Source organism: Xenopus laevis, chromosome 5L (assembly GCF_017654675.1).
Source record: "Xenopus laevis strain J_2021 chromosome 5L, Xenopus_laevis_v10.1, whole genome shotgun sequence".
Taxonomy (NCBI): domain Eukaryota; kingdom Metazoa; phylum Chordata; class Amphibia; order Anura; family Pipidae; genus Xenopus; species Xenopus laevis.
In genome coordinates this window covers 136,727,417-136,746,872 of record NC_054379.1, presented here as the reverse complement: position 1 = coordinate 136,746,872, position 19,456 = coordinate 136,727,417, and the positions used below count along the sequence as shown (strand labels likewise).

Here is a 19,456-nt window from a genome sequence, read left to right as displayed (position 1 = left end):
CACTCAAGCATGAATTTCCCCTATATAAACTGTATCACAGATGAGTATCTGTGATACAGTTTATTATTGCTTTAAAAAAAAAGCCATGATAAAACTGTCAGTAATTTTCTAAATGGCATGTAATACTAGACCAGGGGATGAGATAAGGGAGATATTTATATGGAAATGTGAGAGCTATGAACACATACAACATTGTGTACTTTTACCATTTCTTTGTGTTCTTTTCCATTTCCACTCTGAGGCAGCACACAGACCATCACATGGTGGTTCAAGGCAAGATATGTAAAAGGGGAAAAATTTACTTAAATATATATGCCAGTTTGATAAGATTCTTTAATATGCCACTTAATTTGATATAATGTTGCTCAAGTATTCATTTTGGGGGTATAGTTTTCCTTTAACAAACATGTTTTGATTGACAGTTTTCATTAGATATTGCTTCTTACACAATTCTTAAAGGGTTTGTTTACCTTTAGATTAACTTTTTGTATCATGTAGAGTGTGGTATTCTGAGACAATTTGCAATTGGTTTTCATGTTTTGTTATTTGTGATTTTTGACTTAGCTCTTTATTCAGCAGCTCTTCAGTTTGCAATTTCCGCAATCCAGTTGCTAGGGTCCAAATTACCCTAGCAACCATGCATTGATATGACTAATAGACTAGATTATGAATAGGAGAGGGCCTGAATAGAAAGACGAGTCATAAAAAGTAGCAATAGCAATACATTTGTAGCATTACAGAGCATTTGTTTTTTAAATGGGGTCAGTGACCCCCATTTGAAAGCAGGAAAAGTCAGAAGAAGAAGGCGAATAATTTGAAAACTATAAAAAAGAAAAAAATAAGGACCAGGTCAAATGTTGCTTAGAATTAGCCATTCTATGACATACTAAAAGTTAACACTTTAATGCAGGAGTGTCCAATCTTTTGGCTTCCCTGGGCCACATTGGAAGAAGGAACATTTTCCGGGGCCACACTCAAAATACACACAAACACTAACGCTAGCTTTTGATTTATTTTATTGTAAAAGAAAAGAGGGTATCATAAACCTAGTGAGATTTTTTACATTGTGTTTGAGAAACTAATGTATCAATATCTGGTTGAATGGAAGTCGTTGCAATTCTCAGTGAATTCTTAAGGTGCTCATCAGATAATTTGGTTCTAATTTTACTCTTGTGTGTTCATTCTTGAAAAAAGTTGCTCACAAATATAGGCGCTGCATATATCCCTATCATAGAGGGCGATGCCGCTGTAAAATACTTACCTGCCTTTGTAAGTAGCGGAACGCTCACTTGTTAACCGCTTTTTCTGCTCTAGGAAGCCACACACCACACACCCCATGTAAAATTTAAACCACACATGCACACGATTAGCGACCGCGTACATACGATCTCTGTGCGTGACATTGCAACGTGACGTTTCCTGGATTGGTGGAAGTTCAAGCTGGGCCGCGGGTTGTACATCCCTGCTTTAAAGTTTCATACTCTTTAGAAAGACGGCTTCAACCGAGGGTATCACAGCTTGTTGTGGAAAGCAAAGAAAGAACACCACACCAAAGAACCCCCAATTCCATTTGCGCAAGTCCTACCTGTTTTTTAGAAAGAAAGAGTCTGCTCTGATGTTCTTCTGCTTAGGGAAGATGTGAGAAAGGTTTCTATTTTTTTTCTAAGCAGAAAAACATCAGAGCAGCCTCTTTCTTTCTTCTGAAACTACCTTGACTACTTGGTGGTCGGAATGGTGAGGAAATGGCCAGCAGGTGGCAATGTTGTAATAAAATTAATTTATATTAACAGTACGGGGCAGATTTACATATGGTCGAATATCGAGGGTTAAATAACACTCGATATTCCACTGCCGAATGTAAATTTACCGCAAAAAGTTCGATTGAACGAAAAATCTTTCGATCGAGCAATTAAATCCTTCGAATCGTTCGATTCGAAGGATTTTAATCCATCAATCGAACAATTTTTCTTTGATCAAGAAATTGTTAGAAAGCCTATGGGGACCTTCCCCCTAGGCTACCATTGCACCTCGGTAGGTTTTATTAGGCGAAGTAGGGGGTCGAAGTGTTTTTTTTTTTTAAAGAGACAATACTTAGACTATTGAATGGTCGAATATTCGAACGATTTTTAGTTCGAATCATTCTATTCGAAGTCAAAGTAGCCAATTCGATGGTCGAAGTAGCCAAAAAAACGTTCAAAATTCGAAGTTTTTTTTAATCTATTCCTTCACTCGAACTAAGTGAATGTGCCCCTTTATGTATCCCTTAATATCTTGGAATAAAAACAAAATAAATAATGAATGTACATTACAAAAGTGCTTAGAATAGCCCGCTCATCAGTTTTACATTCACTTATTTTATAATGAAACTCAGAGATTCTGCTTAGCAGGGCCAAAGATAACAAATGTATCTTTACACTTCAATATAAGAAACAGTCACACATAGGAAATAGAAAGTAGTTGGAAAAAGTCTTTATTTCTGTTGATCTATCTGAAACCAGCTGAACTGGAAAGTGTTGGAAGGTAAACAATGCCTTTAACAGACACAGACTATACTGCAGATCTGTAACACCAACTTGAAGTTAAACAGTGTACTTTTTTTTTAAAATATATTTAATATAAGACACAGATTTTATTTATGTTGTACAAGGCTTATGAGACCTGAACAACTGTTCAGGGGCTAAAGTACCTACTGCTGCAATCTTAACAGTAAGAGCCTGTTCTTAAACAAAATAATGTATTTGCACAGTAACAGACAATGAAATAGTTAACAGTATATCCAGATTTTTGAGTAAACTGTTTATATTTAGCAGGTGAAGATGCGTATCAGTATGGAGTTACTGACTAGTGTGGTCTTATGAAAAGTAAGGAGTAATTTGTAAGAACAAAATGAAACCAATGGTGACATTATTACTCACAGCAGCAGCATGAAGAGCTGTATTCCCATGGAAATCAGCAACATCTACATGTGCCAAATCATGTCTCAGAATCCTGGAAACACCATCATAATCCCCTTCTCCAGCCATCTGAATAAGCTGCTCAGCGACACGTTCCCGGGGGCCACGTGGACCAAACTTCTCGCGGCTGCCATTCACGATAGAACTGATATCCCAGGTCATGTATTCTGGGCTTTTCCTGTAAAAGAGTTGTAGTTTGGAATGACATTGTATGCTTTCATAAACCTGATTTTTACAGTATGAGACAGCAAAGTAAAGCCGACAGCCTCTCTAATATGGAGATATCCACCACAGTATCTACCGAGTACCTTGTGGGGGTGTGCGTACTTGGCACTTGCACTGTGGCAGCAGGCTTTGGTTTCTAATATGTTTCAGGGGGACCCAGTTGTAATATTTGCACAGGGCCCCATATGTCCCTAGTTATGCCTTCCAGCCCTTATTGAAACACAAACGTTTTAGACAGCATTCATGCAGATGCTTGTATTTTAAAGAAACAGTAAAACCAAAAAATTAAAAGTTTTAATGTAATAAAAATATAATGTAGTGTTGAGCTGCACTAGAATCCCACTAACCGCACGATAATTTCGAAGGATCGGTCGGGCTTCCCTAAAATAGGTCGTTCGGCAAGAAGAATCGTCGCGTCTATGGGGAGCTTAAATCAATTTTCAGGGAGATTAGCCAGAAGAAGAGGCAATTTGTCACTAGCTGACAAAATCTCCCCGAATCCTAGCGTGTGTCTGTCCTAATGGTGTTATCTGTTATCCACTATTTAACCTGTGCCATATAGCCTTTTTTCAATTTCCGCCATTGCTCCCCAGCAGCTTGTTTATATGAACTATAGTAGTGTTTCTGAAGCAACAGATCCGTTTTACCAGTGCAGGGCAACAGTACATGATATTTTCATTACTTTAGAAACTTTCATTATTTGGTGTTACTGTTCCTTTAAACCAAATGTCCGCAAGTGCAATGAGCAAAGTGCAACTTTGAGCACAATGGTCATGGTTTTTCCCACAATACAGAATTTTTTCCAGAACTCCAGCAGAATTGCTGGAAATACCACTGCAGCACCTCTTTGTAGCAAAAAGTGAAAACTTGAATTTATAAGGTCAAACAAATAGGCAACGTTTTAGGCTTACTTTTTCCCTTTCTGACTGTGAGACGTCCAATGATCAATTTGGAGATGTCTGTAGCCTTCCTAACATTCAAGTTTTTTTCTGAGAAAAAACTCCAATTGAGTTTGGTCGAATTCGAAACGAATTTGATTCAAGTTTTCATGTCAGTAAAATTAGTCAGAGTTTTAGATATTCGATTTTTTTTATTAAATAACCCAACAGTCGAATTTCGAGTATATTAGAATTTAAGGGAGTTTAAAAAAACTCACATAAATTGAAATTCGACCTTCGATAAATGTGCCTCTAAATAAACTTAATAGTCTGCTTTTGCTTCCAATGAGGATTAATTATATCTTAGTTGGGATTAAAGACAAGATACTGTTTTATTATTTCAGAAAAAACAAAATAATTTTTAGAAATTTGAATTATTTGATTAAAATTGAGTCTATGGGAGATGGCCTCCCAGTAATTTGGAGCTTTCTGGACGCGCGCGTGTGTGTGTGTGTGTGAATTGCAGACCATTTCTAATTTGGAAAAATTCATTACATATTTATAGGTCAATATTTGCCTGTACAAGTGTAAACACACTGCATTTGTCTTTGAACTGACCTGTGCTTGAGAACATGCATTCGGATTTCATCCATGTCATTGATAGTAATTGTTCTGTGACACATGGGAACCGGAACTTGGTCTGGTTGCTCTGGGTCTCTGTAGAAGTGTAGATCAAAGTCTTTGCACTCAGAAGGAGTGAGGGGGAGATGATCAGTGTTTGTGGAATAGGAATATATTTTATCTGGAAGAGTATAGTTATCTTCCAGAAGGACCATGTATCTGTGCAGCATAGGATCTTCTGCCGGTTTCTCCTCTGACTCTGGAGTGGGACAATCATGTTTATATGATGTCCCTTTAGACTGCTGAAGTAGCTCTGGGTAACAAGACACAGAAGGAACCCCAGGCACTAAATTACATAATCTTATGAGGTGGTGTCCAAGCCAAATGCCTACATCCTGGCAACCATCATTGCAGGTCTCAATGCCAGGCCCATATCGAACATCAGATTTGTACAAGCCCTAAAAGAAAACAAAGACCATACACTTATGAAAGGGCATATTCTTCAAAACCTATTGAACAAATAGAAAGGGGTTGGAATTTCCAGCTGTTGAAGTAAAATACAGGTTATTCACAGTAAGATGCTGCAAGCAGATGGAGAAAAAGGCATGATACACAACAATTCCCAAAATAGCAACACAAAGCAACATTAATTTAAACAGCAACCACAACACAGCAGTTGTGATCATTTGTGCCCCCCCCCCCCACACCCAAATGCAACTTTCTACACTTGCCCCAATTTTTTTAGAGTAAAGACTTTCAACGAGATCTGTCTTCTGTCTTGCATAAAAAAGGGCATTAACTTAAGGGATGAAAACATAATTATGCCTCTTTATAGGTCCCTGGTGAAGCCTCATCTGGAGTATGCAGTGCAGTTTTGGACTCCAGTCCTTAAGAAGGATATTAATGAGCTGGAGAGAGTGCAGAGACTAAACTGGTTAGAGAGATGGAAGACTTAAATTATGAGGGGAGACTGTCAAGGTTGGGGTTGTTTTCTCTGGAAAAAAGGCGCTTTTGAGGGGACATGATTACACTTTACAAGTACATTAGAGGACATTATAGACAAATAGCAGGGGACCTTTTTACCCATAAAGTGAATCACCGTACCAGAGGCCACCCCTTTAGACTAGAAGAAAAGAACTTTCATTTGAAGCAACGTAGGGGGTTCTTCACAGTCTGGACAGTGAGGTTGTGGAATGCACTGCCGGGTGATGTTGTGATGGCTGATTCAGTTAATGCCTTTAAGAATGGCTTGGATGATTTCTTGGACAGACATAATATCAAAGGCTATTGTAATACTTAACTCTATAGTTAGTATAGGTATGGGTATTTATAGTTTATGTGAAAGTAGGGAGGGGTGTGTGTATGGATGCTGGGTTTTTATTTGGAGGGGTTGAACTTGATGGACTTTGTCTTTTTTCAACCCAATTTAACTATGTAACTAACTATGTAAGATTACAGCATGCCATTTGCTCAACAGATACACTATCATATAAGCTATAAACATTTTAACTAACAGGTTTAATGATCCTTAACTGGGAACTGCCATGCGTGGCCAAACAAGCAGATCCATCAGCATATGACCATCTTAAGTCACCAATGATAGAGAATAAAATTCTGTGTTAGCAGATTCCCCCACGAGTCCCCCTACCTAGGATGGATTCTGTTATCAAGTTAGCCTTGGTTACTAGTACCCTGGCTTTGAGGGCAGAGCCACCTGTTTGGCTGTAAGAGCAGTTCTTTGTTTTTATGTGCCATGGAGCAATATCTCTATTCTCTCCCTTTTTACAAGTCTATAAAAACGTTGTCATTCCTTTACTCAGGGTTCTGACTCCTTGTTCACCGAGCTTGTCATATAAACTTTGTCTTTCACATAACTGAATTTCCCCGACAACAACCAGACTTACTATTTCTGGTCAATTAACAGCAATTTATTTGTACGTTTATTTAAAAGTTTATTGGCCTGTTACAGGGCTGTCCAACTGAAGGCCTGTGGGGCCAAGGCAGCCCTAAACATATTACCTGGCCTACAGCCTGCTCATGAGTTTCATATTCTCATTCTATAACATTATATTGTTTCTGTAAATAGGAGGCGGAAAGCTTTTACGAATTCAATCAATAATAACAGATACCTGGTATATCTTGTGTTCTTGCAATTCCATGGTTCCATAGCCTTCTTTTCGGCTAAGGTAAAAAGATCCACTAAATTTGGAGCCATCGGGCCAAGTATAAATGCCTTTGCCATGTTGGTGGTCTTTATAAAACTCTCCAGTGTAGCTCTGCAAGGAGAAGTAAATATATTCTGTCACATTTGAAATACAAAGCTTATTTTATACATTATGAATCAAATGCCTGAAATGTTTGATTTTTCTGAGCATACACTTAAAAAACAGCGCCTGCAACACAGAACTGACAAATGAACTCAAACTGTCACAAGTGAATTGCTGCCAATGATAACATCTGTGGGAATATTGGTCTTGCATAGTCAGAACACCTTATCATTCACGGATACAAATGCACTTTTGCTCAGGCAGCTGGCAAACTTGGCACTAAATAGTGCCCACCTTTGTATATCACATGGTTCACGATATGTTATTTTGTGGGCGCCAGTTATAATGATAGGATTCTGGGGTAAAACAATGGTGTACTGTGCTGATATGTAGCACTTTAGACACGTTAACAAATGAGCTCTCTTTAAGTCTTTAAAGGAGAACTAAACCCTAAAAATGAATATGGCTAAAATGCCATATTGTATAAAATGAACTTATTGCACCAGATTAAAGTTTCAGCTTCGCAATAGCAGCAATGATCCAGGACTTCAAACTTGTCACAGGGGGTCACCATCTTGGAAAGTGTCTGAGACACTCACATGCTCAGTTGGCTCTGAGCAGCTGTTGAGAAGCTAAGCTTAGAGGTCTAGCAAATTATCAAGCAGAAAATGAGGTTTGTCTGTAATAAGCTGATGCTACAAGGCTGATTATTAAATTCTGATGCTAGTTGCACTGGTTTCTGTGCTGCCATGTAGTAATTATCTGTATTAATTACTAATCAGCCTTATATTGTGACATTCTATTCTATGTGTACTGTATATTGTGAGTGGGTCCCTAAGCTCAGTAAGTGACAGCAGCACAGAGTATGTGCAGCGAATCAGCAGAAAAGAAGATGGGGAGCTACTGGGGCATCTTTGGAGACACAGAACTTTACTGCTAGAGGGATGTGGTTGCCTTGGGCTGGTACAGAAGCCCAAAACATAATGTAAAACATTTCTATCCTACTTCTTATAGCTTTAGTTCTCCTTTAAAGAGTCACACTAGCCTGCCAGAGAGTCTCCTGGTTGGCCCAGGCCTAGGAGAATTCATACCAGCCCAACCCTATCATGGACCTATATAAACACTCATATTATTTGACTTTCTCATTACTGTGAGAGTAGGCCCAGGTTCAGTGGTGGGCTCTAATTCAGTCAAACACTAGGCATCAGTGCCTGTCCAGGACAGCCGAGCGCCACAGGCAGTTCGGCTAGCTGCATTGCGCCCACCCCTGCCATCGCTTTGACTTCAGAGAACACAACTTGACTTGGCAACTTGGCACGCTATGAGATAACACTTGATGGACTAGGGGTAGGTGACAGGGAAAGTATGTGCCTGTCCCCCCCAAACTTTGTGCCCTAGGTACATAACTCTTTTGTCTACCCCTAGTTCCCGGTCCTGCTGGGCATGTCAACAGGGTGTTAATAGTCATATGTGGTAGCTTTCTCACTCAGAAACACATTTAACTGGAAAGAACAAGCCAAAGAGAGATATATAGTGAATAAAGTACCCCCTCTTGTAAAATATAAGGATATTATAAGTTACCAAGGAGTTTCATGACCATATAAAAGCACGAGGCCGAAGGCAGAGTGCTTTTATACAGGTCATGGAACTCTGAGGTAACTTCTAATATCCTCATATTTTGCAACTGGGGGTACTTTATTTATTATAATACACAAGTTTCAGTGAGTCATGTGACAGAAATGACATCAGAACTCACCGTTTATAAGGATATAATTTACAAGATATTCATGGCTTTTGTGTATTATATGTTGATAATTAAGAGACTTGCAGGGTTATGGAATAAAGTGCACTAAGTTTGCCCAGGAGCAGCAACCCATAGCAACCAATCAGCAGATAGCATTTTACTGGTCACCTGTTTAAAAGCATACATCTTATAGGTTGCTGTGGGTTAATGCTCCTGGGCAAACCTAGTGCCTTTAATTACATATGGGGGAAAGTCTAATGTTTTGGGATTTTGTACCAGTCCAAGGCAACCACAGCCATTTGGCTTTAATTTAGTTCCTCTAAATAGGCTCCAGTAGCTTTCTGCTGATTCACTGCACATACTCTGTGCTGCTGTCACTTACTGAGCTTAGGGGCCCACTCACAATATACAGTACACATAGAATAGAAATGTCACAATATAAGGCTGATTATTAATTAATACAGATAATTACTAAATGGCAGCACATAAATCAGTGTAATTAGCATCAGAATTTAATAATCAGCCCTGTAGCATCAGTTTATATTACAGGCCAACCTCATTTTCCACTTGATAATTTGTGACGACCCCTAATCTTAGCTTCTCAACAGCTGCTCAGAGCCCACTGAGCATGTGAGTGTCATAGACACTTTCCAAGATGGTGACCCCCTGTGACAAGTCCTGGATCATTGCTGCTATTGAGGAGCTGAAACCTTACGCTGGTGCAGTAATTTCAGTATATAAAATATGACATTTTTAGCCATATTAATTTTCAGGGTTTAGTTCTCCTTTAAAGGGGTTGTTAACCTTTGCATTAACCTTTAGTATAATGTAGAGAGTGATATTGTGAGACAATTTGCAATTCGTTTCCATTTTCTATTATTTGCTATTTTTGAGTTATTTGGCTTTTTATTCAGCAGCTCTCCATTTTGCTATTTCAGCAATCTGATTGCTAGGGTCCGAATTACCCTAGTAACCATGCATTGATTTGAATAAAAGACAGGAATATGAATAGGAGATGGACTGAACAGAAATAAAAGTAAGAAAACCTAGCAAAAACTATAAATATGTAGCCTTGCAAAGCTTTTGTTTTTTTTTACCTGGAAAGAGTCAGACGATGAAGGCACATAATTCAAAAACTATAAAAAATAATTAAAGGAAAACTATACCCCCAAAATGAACACTTAAGCAACAGATAGTTCATATCATATTAAGTGGCATATTAAAGAATCTTTGAAGGAAGAGTAGTCAGCACATGGATTCCCAATATTCTTTAGGGATGGTGCACGTTCTGCAATGGCCACTACCCATTGGCAAACAGTATAATGCGAAGATTGAACAGCACCATCAGCTCTTGAGTTATTTAAAAAGCATAAAGGCTTTTTAAATAACTCAAGAGCTGATGGTGCTGTTCAATCTTCGCATAATATTAAAGAATCTTACCAAACTGGAATATATATTTAAGTAAATATTGTCCTTTTACATCTCTTGCCTTGAGCCACCATTTTGTGATGGTCTGTGTGCTGCCTCAGAGATCACCTGACCAGAAATACTTCAACTCTAACTGTAACAGGAAGAAGTGTGGAAGCAAAAGACACAACTCTGTCTGTTAATTGGCTCATGTGACCTAACATGTATGGTTTGTTGGTATGTTTGTAAGTACAGTGAATCCTACGATCCCAGGGGATGGCCCTTATTTTTTAAAATGGCAATTTTCTATTTATGATTACCCAATGGCACATACTACTAGAAAAGTATATTATTATGAAAATGGTTTATTTACATGAAGCAGGATTTTACATATGAGCTGTTTTATGCAATATCTTTTTATAGAGACCTACATTGTTTGGAGGGTATAGTTTTCCTTTAAGTACGATTGAAAAGTTGCTTAGAATTGACCATTCTATAACATACTAAAAGTAAGGTGAACCACCTCTTCAAGGGTTATCAAGGGTGCTAAGACCGTCTGTTTGTCTGCAGAGCTGAATGGCTTACCAGCCAATGCATTGATTTGAATAAGAGACTGGAATATGAACAGGAGAGGGGCTCAATAGAAAGATGACTAATAAAAAGTAGCAATGACTATAAATGTATAGCCTCACAGAGTATTTTTTTAGATGGGGTCAGTGACCCCCATTTGAAAGCTGAAAAGCGTCAGAAGAAAAAGAATTTAAAAACCATAAAAAAGAAAAACTGAAGATCAATTGAAAAGTTGCTTAGAATTACTCATTCTAGAACATACTAAAAATTAACTTACAGGTGAACCACCCCTTTAAAACCCCTGAAAATATAACATTGCTTAGAATTACATTTTTTCATTGATCAAAAGGTTTCTTTTGGTTTTACATCTGGAAGATTGCAGAAATTACAGCGAACTTGTGTGCCACGTTATAATTTTTTATTTGTTAAAATGACTAAACAATCTGGGCCTTTAATACCAGTATGATCTAAAATAACAATACCAGTAATAAAAGCAATCATTATTGTTTAGAAAGACTTGCCCGGCACTGACCATTACAAGAATGCAAAGGCAGACCTGCCAAACACTAATTGATTGTTGGAGCCAAATGATTTATGTTGCATGGATTTATGTCAGCCTTACATGGAAACAAAACGTCCTTCATTGTGACCCATGGTTCATGTCCAAAGTGCGGCCTGGGGGCCAATTGCGGTCCATTTTCAAATTTACACCCTCCATCATGAAATAAATAATAATGAGGCCCCCAGCACAGTGCAATCAGGAATCCCATAGCAGTAATATTATTTGGGCACATTAGTGAAATGATCTGGCACGTAGAGATGCGCTGTTTTCGCATACTTCTTTAGGGCTGAAGGTGTCAATAGACACACTGACGTGCCAGTACTGTAAACTAAAGTATGGCGTCACTACGTTCCAGTACGTGTCTATTATTAACACCTTCAGCACACAGGCAGCAGTATAGACCAAGTGGCAGATCATTCCACTAATGTGCCCAAATATCACTGCTACGATTACGTGATTCCTGTAATTTAATGTTAATGGTTCAAAGAATGTTGGGCTTTAAAAAGACACAGAACTATCAATGGCATTGTGAAGGGGATGCTTATTGCTAATATACACAATATAAACCTTTTTAATCATGGCTCATCAGACAGAAAATGAAAACACCTGGTGTAATACAAAATAAAACCCATTAAAAACATTATGTGGCCCACTGCACAGGCAATTCAGAAAGTACAAAATATTAATTGCCCAAGAAAGGAATGAATTAATCAAATAGAATATTCCATACCATTAATGCAATCAACTAGTTTGCATATGTACAACGCAGAAGCCCAATGCATTTATAATTTAAACGACATATCAAAGAAAACATAGTATATAAATCATTTTACCTTATGCTCATTGTCAAACTGCCTGCTGCCTTCATTTAGAAGTCTAGAAGATGGATTGCTATGAGAGAGAGTCAACGTATAGAAGTTTCATGGCGCCAACTGGCACGGGCAATGCTAATGAAAGTGTTAGATTCTTTCTGACCTTTCTGCATTGCACTTAATCTGACCTAAAACTTCTGATTATGGTGTGTTATGTTTTTAACTTCTTTGTTTTTAAAGGAGAAGGAAAGGTTAAAACTATGTAAGCCTTATCAGAAAGATCCACCTAAATATACCAGTAAACCCTCAAAGTAGTACTGCTCTGAGCAGGGAGAGACTCAGGCAAGAAGTAATGTCACACCAAGCTAATACTGCAGCTGCTATCCTAAACAAGCAGAGATCTTCTAGAGATTTTTACTCAGGTGTGGTAAAGTATTCTACAGAATAAATAGCATTCTAGCTTGCACTTTGCAGCTAATCTATTGCCAATAAAATGCCTCTGTAGCTTTCCTTCTCCTTTAATGAAATAAAGGACTGCCCCCAAACTGTAGGCAGAAAGTTTGTCGTTTGATCCAGCACTGATTTGCTTTAAAATTGAAAATATATAAAATATACTGACTAAATCATTCCTGCCAGAGTACCAGGAAACCTCCTGGTGGGCCTATGCCCTGTTATGCCCCACTGTAGGATTATTCCCATCAACATGGTTATTTTTACCACAAAGCCATGTCACACCAATACCATTTAGTATATAAAGTGATTATTAGAAGGGGCCCTATATTTTAGGTTCTCTGGTGGGTTCTAGTAGGCCCAAACTAAAACAAGTAGGGTTGCCACCCTTTATCTGCATACCAGTCAATGATGTAAGGGCCATGGCCAGAGCCAGGGCCAAGAGGGGGCTGGATATAATGTAAGTGGGCAAAGTTAGTACAGGGTATAGAAGTGTTTGTAGGGATAGAGAAGGTGTTGGCATTGTGGTAGATTGGTCGTGGACCAGGGGCAGTACAACTAAGGATTACAAATTTACCAACAAGTACATTGTAAATTTGTAGTGTTGGCCACAGCCTTGCCTGGTATTTTACAGTATAGCGCTTAGCAATACTGGCCAGGTGGAACTCCAGTGGCGTAACTACCAGGGGTGCAAAGGGTGCGATGGCACCTGGGCCCGCACCCTCTTGGGGCCCAATGGGCCACGATAATGGATAATGGTTGGGCAGGGGGAGATTTTACAGCGCACGCAATTCATAGGGGGGAGGGCCCGACAGGGGGGCCCAGGTGCTCATCCTATACCAGGGCCTGCCGGTGAGTAGTTACGCCACTGTGGAACTCTAAACAAAAGAGAGCTAGAAAGCATGTGCTACAGTGGAACATTAAATCACTGCTGACGTTTGTAGCATTCTGTTTGTATTCCCATGTAAAGGGATGATCTGGTCAACTTACTACAGTATACTCATGATGGATCTCTAATTATTATTCCATTCAGTTGTGAGCGGTTATCTGCATTGGCTGCACTGTTGATAATTGACTGCATAACTGCCTACAAATCAGTGCAACCTGAATTAGAACTGATAAATTAAGGCATAAAGATTTTAAAAAGAGGGGTGAAAGCCCAGGCAGATGTTTCTCCAGTTTGTTCCAACTTGAAATAAGATTAGTAAACTAACTTTAACTCTTTGTATATCTGGGTTAAATGTTAGATGTATTTGAAAGATGTAATGCACATAATGCTCAGCATATTTGTCATACTCCAGGAGCTTTACTCTTAGCTTTCCTAAAACCAACAAGCATGTGCAGTCTCTGGATCCAAGAAGGAGGCTATAAGAGACCAGATACATGAGGGGTGTCCAAACTTTTTACAACGAGGGCCAGATTTGGTGAGGTAAAAATGTGTGGGGGGCTGACCATTCAGCCTGACATGCTGGATCCAAGGCAAAATGAAATGTGAAGCCACTGCAATTTATGGTATCTCTCTGTACAGACTATGAGCAAACTTAGGGGACTGTTCCTGCTGAATTGTGCTTAGTACAGGGAAAACCTATGCTGCCATAGTTTCAAGGTGTCTCTCTGTACTTGCTATGAGCAAATTTAGCGGGCTGTTCCTGCTGAATTGTGCTTAACACAGGGAATACCTATGCTGCCATAGTTTTAGCCATTTGTAGATTAAAGAGCAAACTGTAAACTGATTAAAAAGCAAAACTGTAATAACACATGAAAACCACAGAAATGTTTTCAAACTTTGCTAACCTGCCAAATTGTTTTGTCCTCTTTCTATTTCCAAAATATTGGTATGTAGCAGGCACAGTAGGGCAAGATGGTGACAGTAGGGAAAGCTGAAGACAGTATGGCAAGATGGGCTTCATAGGGAAATACAGCAACCCCTATATTTTGTTTTTCAACTCATAGATATTTAACTGTTGTGGATTGAGTCCCACAAGGGTCGCATTGGCCAAAAGTGTTGTCAGATATAAACCTCGAAGACTGGAAAATCCCCTTAGATGCCGAGAATACGTAAGGCCTAATGAACATGAACCGGAGGATTCGGTAGGCCACTTCACTTTACCTCAGAAGTGCGCAGGGGCCCGGAACCCAGAAGATGCTAGGGGCAGGTGATAATTCTCTCCATCCTGAGTCGGCCACCCGGCAACCTTCAGTTAGGTGGGGCCTAATTGGTGGCAGTCTGGAAGTGGAGGATAGCGTGTCTTCCATCAATTGCCCCAGGCCCCTAAAACCAGGCGGGCCCTAGCCAACTGCCTAATCCGGCACTGGCTGTGGGCCAATTCAAAATGGACCGCTGGCCGTAGTTTGGACACCCCTGCTACAGAGGCTTAGCTCTTTAATGCATATGGCTTATTGTATCAATCCATGTCCTATGGCACCAGGTAGTTTATTTCTAATTAAAATCACTAGTTGAATTTAAGTTACCCTTAAGCTGCCACTATTCTAAAATGCAGTAAATGAATGCAGTCTAGCACATTATGAAAGTTCTTTATTAATTAAGGTACCCATCTGTTCCGGTGAATTGACCCATACCAAGCTGTATAATGAACTGTATAATTCTCAGAACTGTATAAAAAACTTGACCTGTATAATTCTAAGAACTCAGCCCCGTTAGCCCAATCTGCATACCTCTCCATTAACCCAAGTGAATTCACCATGGCCCAGCTTCAGATCCAAAGAAACATCTCCTCTATAGCGCGATCCATCAGGCCACTCTTGGAGTCCCACTGCTTCATTTAGGTCTATAAAGCTGGATGGTTTATTAAGATCCAACTCCCTTTCTGGCTCCAAATGGTCTTGATCTCTGCTTAGCTCCTGCCTGTCAATCAGGACTGTGTCTATCAAACCTTCCTCCATGTCCACCTTCTCCTGATATCCTTCTGTGTAAAGGTTCTCCGGCCTGCTTCCTTTGTTAGTCTCCTCATCTTTCTCCTGTGACTTCAGCCTCACTGGGCTCTCTGCCATATCTGCAAAATGTAAATCTGAGAAGAGAAACAAAATAGGAGCATAAATATCTAGTGTTTCATTTGGGAAGTAGAATGTTTGTAAATGGAGAATTATGTTGTCACAACCCCGGATCTCTCACTGTCCCAGCACTGTGTAGCACTATGAATGCAATCCAATTCACACTTATTGTTTTTCTCTCCAGTTTGGAATTATTGTGGTTAATGGTTACTAGGCTCCAAATTCCACAAGCAACCAGGCTGTGGTTTGAATGATAGACTAGAAGATGAATAGCTGGAGGGAAATATCAGTGATATAAAGTTTCAATAAAATTGTAGCCTCACAGAGCAATAGAATTTTGGCCTCCTGGGCCACTGACCCCCATGTGAAAGTTGGAAATAGGCAGCAGAGGAAGGCAAATAATTAAAAAAAAACTATTTTAAAAAATGCTAAGGTTGCTAAGAACAGGACATTTTGTAACATAATAAAGTTTACCCCCTTCAGTTGTACAGCAGAAGTGAAATGAAATGACTGAATAGTTAATAGTTGTTCTTGATTTGAATAATTAATCTTGTTCTTGATTAGACACAATGTTCAGCAATGACAATATTAATCTTATTGGGCAGTAAATACATTGACTTGCTGATCAGACCATAAATGATTGTATTTAACTAAGGTTCTATGTCAGACTGAGGATGCTGGGAGCTGGAGTCCTACAGCTGAAGAGCAGGTGAAACAGATCCCTCATACACATACACTACAATAATTACTGCGCATCTGAAGAAACATGGGGAGTAAATGACTTTTTCACTTACCAGTTTCGCACCATCAGTTATGAGCCCCTCGGCGGGTGACTCCCATTCCAGACTGGATTGCACAGAGTTAAGTTTCCATGGGCACCGAGGTAACAAATGCAATGCCAAGAGAATGTCACATGACTAGACGCGGCTCCTTGGTTACTGGCGCAGGTCTATGACGTAAACGTAACCCACCTTACCTAAATGGTTCCGCTGTGGGATTTCCTTTTTGCCCCTCTGCAGGTAGTTTCGTATTAAAAGCCTTTTGGGAATGTTTACTGTTTTAGTGCATAACTTTTAGTCAATAGCCACTGCATTGTTTGGAACAGCAGGCAACGCCAGAAGTAAAAATGGCCGCGGGTTATTCGAATCACATGCGAGCCATTGGTTTTATGGAATACTATGAAAAGAAAGGAGTTTCATCCTGCTGATACTCGCAGCACTTGTTGCTTTTGTTGCTGTTACGTCCTTTAAAAGCACGTCTTATAAGGTGAGATGGTTAGCTATTAATATTCTCTTTTATAAGAGATAAGTTTAAGGAAAAAATTGAAATTAGGTTTACAGTGGTGCAAACTGACATCACCGGGATATAATATTCGCTCCTGGGTTTTATAAAGCCTTAAACGTGTGTAAATAAACGATATATTCACCAATATCTCTTCTAATTGTAGATTATAGTATCACATAGCCTTAAAGTAATTAATGAAGTTCAAGGCTTAACGAGCTAATCCAACCAATTTGGTGTTGCCGGTAATCAGTATTGAGCAGTTACATGCAAAACTACAAGGGTACCCAAATTCTTGCACAGCCAGTTTTTCACATTTGATTTAATTTCATACAACTGAATACTGCTTCACTAAACATCTTTGTTCAGAAAACAACCCAGTACTCAGATGTTCCTGGGAAATGAAAGACATTCCACTGTTATTTTTTTTGTTGTTGAAAGTGGAGTAAATTATTATGCAGGCTGAGAGGGGTTCCCAAACTTTTTCATATGACTGTAGCACCTCTGGGTTGCCAACACTAACCTTTATAATCAAGTGAATGAAATTGTCTGAAGTATCTATAAAATGATTGATTGTACGTAACATCTGAACAGTACCGCTAAAGAGTAAAGGTGGCCATACACGTGCAGATAAAGCTGCCGATATCGGTAGTTTAGACCAATTTGACATCTTATCTGCCCGTGTATGGGGGCTTCCAACGAGTCTTCCCGATCGATATCTGGCCACGATATCGATTGGGTAGGTTTGATTTTTGCCCCTCGGCGTATCATAATTCGATCGTTCGACCATACAGCTGAACGTTCAAATTACCCCCGATATAGCCATGCCATTAGTGGCATATCGGGGAAAGATCCGCTCGTTTGGCAATGTCGGCAAACGATCGGATCTTTGAGTCTATGGCCAGCTTAACTGGCTCCCAAGTCAGTTGAGAGATCTGTGTGTGTGTGATTCCAAGTTAGGTTCTTTGTGTGTGAGTCCAAATTGGGTAAAAACAAGGAATGTACTAGGTACCAAATAGTGTACCAATGTGATTCATGTCAAGGTGGAGAAACCATCCCTGAACAGAGGCGGGGGCCTTTGACACCACCTGTCTGCTACATACAATGCTGTTCTAACATCTGTACCCCGGCGGTTTCAGAACACTTCACACGTCCATTCATGCAACTCTCACAAGTAACGCCTCTTTCTAGGAGTTGCATGACACATTGAATAATCCTATCACAGTAACTACACAGAATCAACACCTCTGTGAATTTCTTCAGATGTCACCGCTTTGAAGAGTTACAATGGGCCATTGCGATTGGATTAGTGGAAGAGTTTATATGACGAGAACTTCCCACACCAGTCAGTTGAACTGAAGAAGCTGCTCGGATGAGTAGTGAAACGTCTTCATTGATTACTCAGCAAGTCCAGTTGTTTTTAGATTTACCTATACTAGATATACCATGACCTGGATGATTGAAAATCTTCATAGTCATACCAATGTGCAAAATAGTGTTTCTATATTTTCAGTAAATACATCAAGGATATCCAACTGAGCAGTTGCAATTTGTACTTTGGACACATCCCTGATTCATATAATTTTTCTCCAGATTGAGGTCCAGGCTTTCCTGAAAGAGTTTTTAAAATTTGGATTTGTTAAGTGTTCACCTAAAGTAAGTACAGGGGTTTTAATAATTTTATAGCTATAGTTTAGATTACAGAAATCTATGGTTTTTGATATTTCAAACTGAAGCTATTCCATGTTTGCTCCTTGCGAAGTAGATAATTCAATTACCAGTGCAAAGATAATACCCCTGCATAATGGCTTTCTATTTAACTGTGGGCTGATAATTTAATTATCTACCTAGCAACTACCAAACATGTAGTAGCTTCAGTTTCTCTGTTGTGCACCACTAGCCTGACAGATACACTGATCACCTCTTACCATGGACACCTGAACCATGTTCTGATTGGTTTTAAGATTGCCATGTGAGCTCTGTCACTCTCTGTAGTATATTTACAATATGCCATGTTCTCCTAGAATACATATGGGGTTATGTAATATAAGGAATTAAGTTTGCCCAGGGGCAGCAACCCATGGCAACCAATCAGCAGGTCGAATTTACTAGTCACCTGTATAAATGCAAGCATCTTATTGGTTGCCATGATCCTGGGCAAACTTAGTGCCTTATATTGCATATCGGGCTCAGAGACCTCAGTGAACCGAAGGTGCTATGCACTGGCACATTTACAGCAGAATTCTTCTGATATGATTACATAGTACATGATTACAAACCATGTATACGTTACATGTATATAATACACAAGAGCCATCAATATCCTGTAAAATACTGTATGTCCTTATAAATGGTGCTTAGTGATGTAATCAGTTATAATCAGTCCTTAGTGAGGTACAGCAATGTGTGTCACATGACTCACTGAACCATATCTATTATAAAGTATCCCCTGTTGTAAGACATGAGAATATTCAAAGTCACCCTGAAGTTTCATGACCAGTCTGTGGTCATGGAACTCTTTGGTGCCTTCTAATTTCCTTATATTTTACAATAATGAGTACAATATTTCCAGTGTAGTACCCAAGGTCCTTGAATAGCCTGTGACTATCTAATATATCCAGTTCTGCCTGAAAATGTGATGTTACATCCTGCAAAACATTTGCTATGGAATGC

The 19,456-nt window shown here is 39.3% G+C and overlaps 2 protein-coding genes across 4 annotated transcripts in view; one reads left to right on the top strand and one right to left on the bottom strand.

Annotated features, from left to right (window-relative positions):
- The window catches only part of ankmy1.L (ankyrin repeat and MYND domain containing 1 L homeolog), a 45,877-nt gene that overhangs the window by 21,240 nt on the left and 5,181 nt on the right, over positions 1-19,456 (bottom strand). Inside the window, exons 1-5 of one of the 2 annotated variants that reach the window (XM_018263905.2) lie at positions 16,297-16,436; positions 15,167-15,519; positions 6,808-6,954; positions 4,676-5,136; positions 2,916-3,132 (exon numbers count right to left, since the gene is read on the bottom strand). In XM_018263905.2, coding sequence (XP_018119394.1) covers positions 2,916-3,132; positions 4,676-5,136; positions 6,808-6,954; positions 15,167-15,502 — 1,161 coding nt within the window. In that variant the 5' untranslated portion in view covers positions 15,503-15,519; positions 16,297-16,436. Of the gene's footprint in view, positions 1-2,915; positions 3,133-4,675; positions 5,137-6,807; positions 6,955-15,166; positions 15,520-16,296; positions 16,437-19,456 lie in introns of those variants that run through there. The other variant, XM_018263906.2, reaches the window with a different exon arrangement.
- Positions 16,446-19,456, top strand: part of dusp28.L (dual specificity phosphatase 28 L homeolog) — an 8,468-nt gene continuing 5,457 nt past the window's right edge. Inside the window, exon 1 of one of the 2 annotated variants that reach the window (XM_018263911.2) lies at positions 16,446-16,521. The gene's annotated coding sequence lies outside the window, so the exon portion shown is untranslated. The other variant, XM_018263909.2, reaches the window with a different exon arrangement.